This window comes from Passer montanus, unplaced genomic scaffold (assembly GCF_014805655.1).
Source record: "Passer montanus isolate IOZ18808 unplaced genomic scaffold, ASM1480565v1 scaffold172, whole genome shotgun sequence".
Taxonomy (NCBI): Eukaryota; Metazoa; Chordata; class Aves; order Passeriformes; family Passeridae; genus Passer; species Passer montanus.
Genome location: NW_024364493.1, coordinates 262,430 through 271,720, shown reverse-complemented (window position 1 = coordinate 271,720; position 9,291 = coordinate 262,430). Strand labels below are relative to the sequence as shown.

The window sequence follows — 9,291 nt, the reverse complement described above, 5'->3', positions numbered from 1 at the left end:
TTTAGAAAAAAATTACCTGTTCTAAAGAGGTGGAAAATGCAGCTAAATAGAAAACATTGGTATCCAGATTTACTGGTTCGTGGCTTGGATGTGTCTGAAGGTAAATAATGGTGTTGTGTATTTCAAAGGAAAGGAACATTTTAACTCCCAAGTGCATAACTACAGCAGTAAATAGGGCACACATCAGTCTGCCATCATTACATCCAGGGCAGGCATAAACAGCACAAGGTATTCACACATCTGATATTCCTGGTAAAACTCCTTGGAGCCCGAGTGTTTTCCAGTGCTGGACAAAATAATTGCACAGACAAGTCCACTTGACAGCTATTAGGCCATTTATTTAGGAACGCCTGGACTAAAATGGAGTAAGGTCACCTGCATTAGTCCCAGTTCTGCTGTGCCCAAACTCGTGTAAGCACTAGTGACAGCCAGGAAAGAGCACCAAAGCCACTGTCACCAGCACCTGAGGCTTCAGCAGTCAGAGTCCATCCAGTCTTAGCCAACAGATGTCCAAGAATTCCCCACCAAATCCATTCCTTCCGATCAAATGAAAAATAATTTCTCATAGGAAGAACCTCAGTTCTGAGAACAAAGCACAGGAACCTCAAGGTTTGTAAAGTTAAACTCTCACACCATTATCTCAAGGTAGAAGGACCTCACCTGCCAGGACTAAAGCAGTGGTTTCCACCTTCAATCCCATTTAAATGTGGCTATTTTGTTCCACTTCTGCCAGTGCATTCCAGCCACCCACAAAGTTGCCTTTGTGGGACTCCAGAGAGAATCCACCCAAAGAACTCCATTCATAACCCCAAAAAAATCTTGTGTGCTCTTCATCTACCATGATAGTCATAAAATCTACATACGCCAGTGACCACAACAAATTTAACTGCAAACAAATTGTCTGCTCTCATTACTCCACACTCCAAAATTATTTCACTTTGTTACCTGCACAAAGATATCATTAATCCCTTCCCACCTCTCAAGAAAAAAATCCCTTCTTGACAAACTGCAGTTATATTTGCTATACAAAAATATATGGCATACAGGATGCTGTAAGGGTGCAAAGAGGGCGAAATTAGTAAAATATAATTCCACATGATGGAATGGTTGGATGAGTTGTTTACTTCTGTTACTTAATTGAAATTATACTGACTTGGAGAAGTTCCATAATTTCAGTCACAGAGAATTAAAAGTGCACTCTTCTGTTTTATTGGAGCCTTTGCTTTTATTTAATGGTATCTGCAGAACAAGAAAGAGCTGAAATTGCCTAAGAAATTTAGGAATGTGATTATTTACTATGCAAGGGCTCTAGATTATGTTTTTCATTCTTCAGTCTTTTACCTTTTATGTGTTTCCTTCATTCCTTGACAATAAAAAAATAATTAATACAGATGGAACATGTTATTTTTACAATAACTTTTCTGCTCATGCTTTATTTTTTCCTCAGTTTCAAAGAATCCTATCAAACTGGCAAAAACTGTAAATAGCAATCAAAATGTTTAGAACAGAATTGTATTTGGAAGAGTATGCTGCAGTCTGCAGAGATGTTTATTTAGCCACAGACTGGCTAAAATCATGCAGCTGACTCTGTTTTTTTAGGTATAATTTAGGTCATAACATTGAAGCTAATGGAGCAAAGTCGTATTTTCATCAGCTGGCATTTTGCCCAGTGTTGATTCTTTCCTAGATGTGCTCTGCATCTTTCCTGAACCTCAATCCTGTCCTGCTGTACAATTTTATTACTCAAAAGCCAACAATAAAGCACAACTCCTGCTCCCAAAGAGGCACAGGAGCAAAAAAGCAGCAGCAAGAGAAGCCCAGAACCCCGTGCATGTCACAGAAGAGAGTGGCATGAGATGTGCAGGAGCACAAAAGGCACTTCAAGCCAGGTCAAAAATTAAAGAAAAAGATGGTATCAGAGGGTTTGTGAATTAAGCACCTCTCAGTGACTAAGCCTCTCCTCTCACGCATGACACAAGTGGCTGTATCCTCAGGAAAAGCTTTGTTCAGGTCCTTCTCCCACATCAGGGAAGAAATGACACACCCCAGTGGTCCTGATCCCAAAACCTTTTGTCAGGTTTAGTTCATAGAGTAAAACTGCAGCCTTAAAAAGCCAGAGGAGAAAACACTCCTGGCATTAAACTCTGGCAGCACAAAGCATCCTTAAATCTAAACAACCCAAGCAGGAAAGCAAAGGTGGGTTATTCACTGCAGGCTTTTTTCCTGAATATAGTGCTTATCAAAAGGGGAACTTTCAGAGAAAGAGAGAAATCCTGACACAAGTTTTAATCACATTAAACAGAAGTTGTCGCCTCTCAGCTTTTCCTCCCATATGAAAATAAAACATAAAGAGTGTCAAAACTTTTCTGAGTTGCAAAAATATACCAATTTCGTACTTTAGATACATTTTTCAATTTTTCATTCAGAACACTTCTCCTTTATAATTATCTCTTTGTTGTTGTTGTTTTTTATCCTTTCTCTTCAATTTTTAAAGAAAACAGATTGACAAAGGACTAAACAACCCAACAAGCAAAACACTTCATTCCAGCTCAACTCAAATCACCTTCCTCTATTCTCCTTGTCTCTCCCCTCAACCGGGGGCTCCTTTCGGTTCGACTTGAACTCCATTTCCAATTCTTTTCCCACCAAAAATGAGAACCCCTTGAGCATCCATCCAGCTCCACAAACAGAAAGGCCTCGTGCAGAGAAAAAGGCATGAAGAGACGGGCTATGTAACTCTCACTACGACTACAGCCAGGCTGAGAGAAGCAGAGCTGGCGCCGAGCCCTACAGCCGCTGCCACCGCCGCGCCCGCTGCCGCAGCCGGCGCGCCGACAGGCTGAGGGGCTGCTTCCCAAACTTCCTCATGATCTCCTTGATCCTCGCCAGGTTGGTCTTGGAGATGGTGAAGTCGCACTGGGTGGCCCCCATGTCGTAGCCCACCTCGCAGGTCTTGGTGGCCGTGGTGTAGCCCTCGGCCTTGACGCCCACCACGTACTCGCCCGGGTTGAGGAGACGCCAGTAATCCCCGTCAGCTCCTGGTGGGGCAGAAAAGATGGGGGAGAAAAGATGGTTTTCAGGATTTTGGTCCTTTCTCCTTGAGGATAGTGGTGTTTGTAAAGTCACAGAATTGCTGAGGTTGGAAAACATCTCTAAGATCCTCAAGTCTAACCATCACCATCATGTTGACCACCCAACCATGTCCTCACGGGCCATAGCCAGATTTTTAGACCACTTCCAAAGATGGGGACTCCACCACATTCCTGGGCAGCCTGCTCCAGTTCTTTAAAACCCTTCCCATGAAGAAATTTGCATCCACACCTTTCCTGGTGCAACGTGATCCCATTAGATGAGGACACAGAATCACATGGGATAAGCTGAATTGGAAGGGACCCACAAGGACCATCGAGTCCAACTCCCAGCCCTGCAGCATCCCCAGGAGAAGTCCTTAGCCATGGGTAAGATGACACCACAGGTAAAATCCTCCATCCTCACACCAGGAGGGTGTCCAAGGGGCTGCCCCCACCACAAATACCCCTCCTCATCCTGCCAACCCTAGAGAAAAACACACCTCAAACAATGCAAAAAGGCTCCAAACCAGCTGTAGCTTTTTGGCAGTTGGAAAGGCCTGAGGCAAAATCTGGTGATTCCCATGGGGTAGAAAAGACCTTTCCCAAACTAATCCTAACTGAGGGATCCAGAGGAGCCCAAGTGAAATATCCACATCACACAACCATGATCAGACTGCCAGGACACAGATTTTGGTGCTATTTGTTAGGAAAAGTGTATGAATACATAATACCAACTCACTTTCATGTGTAGGTAAATATTCCCTTCTATTAAGTCTTACATTGGGGTTTATTACACTGATTTTCCTGCAAAGTAAATTCACCAGGACATTTAACCACCTGGTTAAATGTAAATGCAGAAACCAAGCTCCTGCAATCAACTAAACTACTCCTAAAAATGTATTTTAACACCTCATTGAATCAGGAGTTTTTTATTTCTTCTTTTTCCCCACGAATGATCTCAGATATACCCATTTTATGTACCCATATGTGCATCAGCATCGTTTTAGGCTTCTTTTAAATATCATTTTAACCACTGAGTATTCTTAGCTGTGAATTGAAAAAGGGGAAAAACTATTACCTAAAATTAGTTTTGCACTCTGTCCTGGAGAAACTCCCTGTGAATGAAAATACATATTCAAATATGCAATTCCATATAAAAATAGAAATGGAACATCTCCTGCATGAGGAGGGGTTGGGGTTTTTTAGCACTGATGAGACCTGACAGCCTTACTAACACCAGCCTGGGCTCACTGGCAGTGCAGAGTGGAACAAAACTGAAGGTGATTTGCATAAAAATATTTTATTTGGGGAAGGACCAGGCTGGTCAGCCTCTGTTTAAAGAAACAGTGTTTTAATTTAGGGTTTGGTAAAATAAAAAATCTGTTTGCAAACAGCAAGCATTAACAAATGGCAATATTGACTGTACCCTGATAGCACAGCCTCTGAGTGTGCCAGAATTGTCCCTGATCAGGTCCATTCTTACATCCCAATATGATCAGGGGGTTTTTAAGTCAACTTGACCACATTTGGGGTGATAATAAGGTCCACATTTTCTGTTCCTCATGACTCGGGCGTTTTTAGGAAAGGCTCTAAGAGAGGCTCTTTATTCAGTTCTCCCTCACCACTGGGTCTGTTGGAAGCTGAACAAAAGGCCAAACCACAAATCTGCCCAAATTCCTCGTATTTATCCCCAAGGGCTCATTTTTGGCTGTAAATGCTCTGGCAATCCCCGGGGCAGGCAGAGGGCTCTGGATCCCCTTGTGTGTGGCTGTGATCACATCCCTGCTCCCAGCCTGGCTTTAGCCCCAGGACTGCAAACCTGACCCACATTTTCCTGACACATTTAGCAGTCAGTTCATCACAACCCCACACAGGGCCAGGAATAAACCTACACATTCACACCCCACTGGGAATTATTGCAAAGCTGGGCATTAAGCCTTCAGCAGGATGCACTTTTCCTGCTTTCCATTTAGAAGCAAGCAGACAGGAGTATTTCTGTCAGCTGTCAGTGCCCAGAATTTAATACCAAGCTAAAAGGTTGGGGTTTTTTTGAAAATCAGATTAAATCCAGTAAAAAAAAAATATTTCAGAACAGATGGCAAAAAGAAACACAATTAAAAACACAGATAAATTTAGTAAATAATAGGTTTGCTGAAATAATAGGTTCCAGTGGGAGCAGGCTGGAGGCAGACTGCATCCATACCCACCTACTGGGGCTGGAAAAGGATTGCCATGTCTGCTTAGATAAAATAACAATGCATTACAGGACAAAGATAGCATTGCTATGAATTTAATATGTCAGACTACTCCATAAATTCTGCAATTAAGAGAAATGTCCTTTGAGCCTGATAGGACAGGCCTTAGTTACAATTAAGCAATTGTAAAAGTGCAAAAGCAATTTTTAAATTTAAATGTGCCAACTGCACTGATTAAAATACATTATAAAAATCTTTCTAATTCTTTTTTACCAACAAAAACTCCCCAAGAAACCTGGCCATAGTGCTGCAAAGCCAAAGCAGGTAACAACTTAAACTCAACTTTTCTGTATGGACCAGGCAGCCAGGAATGAGGCTGGAGAGTTGTAATACCAGAATTATGCTTAGCTTGGACTAATTAAATAAATATTTAATAGATAAATATATTTAATATATTAAGTATTACTAAATGCTACTTCAAAATCCTTGGGTTTTGGTGCATAAAGTATACTGAAAAAACTGCAAACTTACCAAGATATTAATAAAAATTTCTCTGGACACTGTGTGAAATTAAATTAATTACACTTTGGTTCAAAAACCACACAGGAGCATCTGTCTTTGAAGTCTGGCTGTGACACAGAAGTGTTTCACCAGGAAGAAACTGCACACTTCTCCATCAATATTCATTTTGTTGTTTCCCAAATTACAGGAAGCAATCCCCAAAACTGCCTTGGCACCATGGAGGAGGAAAGGTGCATTTGTGCACCCAACTGAACTCTTTTTGGAGAGGTTTTCTCACAGAATCCAGCCCAAATCTGACTGTAACAACATGGAATCATTCAGACTTAATCAATAGTTACATCTGCATTGAGGGAAAATGGAATAATTCCCCACAAAGCTCTTGCTCTTGGAATCAATGCCTTCAATTAGCCCATTATTGGTGTTAGCAGAATGTCAGCATCCCTCTCCTTCCATCAGGGATATTGTATCCAGCAGAAAGCCAAACCAATCTGCTTTTATTTCAGTCCACAGGAAGAAGCAAAGGAATTTTCTCAAACCTTTAAATGTTATTACAGAGCTTTTACAGGCAACTTGTGTCTGGCTCTGCGGGGCAGCTGACCACGTTAATGCAGCACCGGAACAGCAGAGCTCTGCTCACTTGAAACAAAACTTTTGTGAATAGAGATAGTGGCCATAATTCTTCTCCTGCTTGGCCTATTTTTACATCAAGGCAACTCAGAGGTTTAAATGGGCACATTTTTCATTTTAAAAGGTATAAATGAAAGAAGACTGCTGACAATTTGCCTTCTTTCTCTGGAGTTATACATGTCATTTTAGCTTTTTGGCTCCAGCATAAATCCTCTAGTTTCAGGGACTAATGAGACGTGTATTGTTATCTGGATAATATGAAACAAGATAGAACTTTTATGTTCCCATCTCCACAGTGATTCCGGAGTGTGAGCTTAAACGTCTCATTAAAAAGAAAAATTAAAGGGAATGAAATAAGTACTTTTATTTTTACTAACAAGAGCAGATGGCCTTGAGCCATAGAGGCTCAGCAATAAGTCAAGATGTAAATAGCTGCAAGATTCCCAGAGTGCTACAAGGTGGGTTTTGGGATCTTGCACATTTATTGAACTTTATTTTTTTTTTCACATGACAATCCAGAGTACAGAGAGCTGTAGATTAATCACATATTGCATTAACTCAGAGCAGTACATTAATTTTGTTAACAGAGTAATGCAACCCACACTTTATGGCAGACTTTCAGCACTACCAAGGCTTCCAAGACAGGAAAAATAGCTGATTACTTTAATTCCCACTGTCGTTTCCCAGAGGTCCCATTTTGAAATATTTAAGGCAGAATCATTATTGCCTAATTAAGAACCTGTCATTCAGTGCTTTCTTTCACAATGGAGACACAGTAGCACTGAAATTAATCATAAACTAAGTTAGATATTCCAAAATTCATTATTGGCTCAGATCACCTCTTGTGGCAAACTTTAAAGATTTGGAAGTCACAAAGCTCTACTTTCCATGGCCTCAAATCAGTTTATGTGTCCAAATCTGCCTCACTCTGTACCTCAGTGGCAAAGCACATGGAAGGGGCAGCAAATGAAGAGCACAGAACACCAGTAATGAGATAAAACCCCATAAAATTAGCATTCAAAACACATGTGGACGTGGTACTTAGGAACATGGTTTGGTGGGTTTGTTTTTAAACCACAAATCTGTTATTTTTCACTGATGTTTTGTATTTTTATTCGTTTTTTTTTTTACCTGTGCGAATGTCATGGTTAACGCCTTCCACTGAAATAACAGCATTTGGGATTCCCTTTCCATGAACATCTTTCACAATGCCTTTGATGCCACGATGGACCTGGGAAGAGAATAAAAAAACTCCAAAAAACAACAAATAAAGATTGTGCAGCAAAGAACAGTAGCATTCCTAGGAACTTACAATGAATCTGTAATTCCATAAGTGAATTCTATTTTTATATTCCTGCTTTATGGCTCACAACATTGTGGAACATCATTATTAACCCTGTAGAAGCCCTTCAGGCATTAACTTGTGAATCAGTTTGTGAATTTTGTTAGAATTCCTGAGGCATCAAATTCAAGATACAGATGAAGCAGCAGACACAATATTGGGGTCTTTTTCCAGCAGCCCTTTCTGGCAAGCTCAGCACCCACACCACATTTTCAGAAGCTTCATTACTTTATTCCCTGAAGTCAAACCAGCCTGGCTGAAGTGCTATGTCTATCAAAAATACCAATAACCACATAATTAGTCATGCAGGAAAAACAGTAGGCGTTGGAACCCTAGTTGCTAAAAATTTTAGACTCTCTGTACTGTGAGGCACTGACCCCCAAAAAACCACTATATTTAAAACCATCTAAAACCATTAAAAAATTCCAAAATTAAATAATAAAACTAAAATTTTAAGTGTGTAGTTTAAATAAAAGTGTATAATATCACAGACTAGAAAACTTAAAGTTTTATAATATAATAATATATATAAAACAAAATAAAAGTTTTAAAACAGAAAGTAATCCTTCTTCTTTACCTTCTTCCTCACCTTCTTCTTAATAAATGTAAGTAGTATTATATAATTAAATTAAAAAGTGCACATAAAAAAACCACAATTAATTCATTAAGTTAAAAATCGAAATAATTTACATATAATTTCTTAACCAGACAATTTAACCTTAAAAAAACTTATAAAAATAGAACTCAATTTTTCAATTGAGTAATAAGATACCATAAAAGAAAAAAACCACAATTAATTCATTAAGTTAAAAATCGAAATAATTTACATATAATTTCTTAACCAGACAATTTAACCTTAAAAAACCTTATAAAAATACAACTCCATTTTTTAGTTGAGTAATAAAATACCATAAAACTCAGAACTTATAAAACTGTAATATGAATAAAAACTAATAAACATCTAAATCCAAACAAAAACACCAGGTGAATACCTGTTCCATAAAAACAATCAGGGACTCGCGGTTGTTTTCCCACTCCTCTGGCAGCTCGCTCTCGTGGGGGTATTTGTCACAGCCAACATAGATGGAGAGCTCAAAGCAGTTTGTGTGCAGGTAGCTGAAGTCATTGATGCCTGCCAATATTGGGGAAAAAGGGAACAACTTCATGGCCTTTTTAATCTATTGATCGGATCTGAGTTTTTAAGCAAACTAATGTAACTTCTGTAAACACAAATTGGGTATTCATCCAGCTGGCTTAGCCTGCAGATTTGGGTGGCCAAGAAGTTTTTAGAAATGCCAAATGTTTTGTAACAAAGCATCAGAGTGCTAAAAGTCAGCTTGGACAGGTCCTGGGTTGCAAGATGTGCCTGGAGCTGTGTATTCTATTTTCCATCTATAAATTTTATTTTTATTTTCTTCCCTAGTAAAGAACTGTTATTCTTGCTCCCATATTTTTCCTGAGAGCCCCTTAGTTTCAAAATTATAATAATTCAGAGGGAGGGAATTCACATTTTCCATTTCAGGGGAGGCTCCTG

At 39.5% G+C, this 9,291-nt stretch overlaps 1 protein-coding gene across 1 annotated transcript in view; it reads right to left on the bottom strand.

Moving 5' to 3' along the window:
* Positions 1-327: 327 nt before the first annotated feature.
* The window catches only part of CPXM2 (carboxypeptidase X, M14 family member 2), a 66,532-nt gene continuing 57,568 nt past the window's right edge, over positions 328-9,291 (bottom strand). Inside the window, exons 11-13 of the mRNA XM_039704350.1 lie at positions 8,750-8,889; positions 7,547-7,646; positions 328-3,038 (exon numbers count right to left, since the gene is read on the bottom strand). Of these exons, the coding sequence (XP_039560284.1) occupies positions 2,788-3,038; positions 7,547-7,646; positions 8,750-8,889 (491 nt within the window). The 3' untranslated portion in view covers positions 328-2,787. The remainder of the gene's footprint in view (positions 3,039-7,546; positions 7,647-8,749; positions 8,890-9,291) is intronic.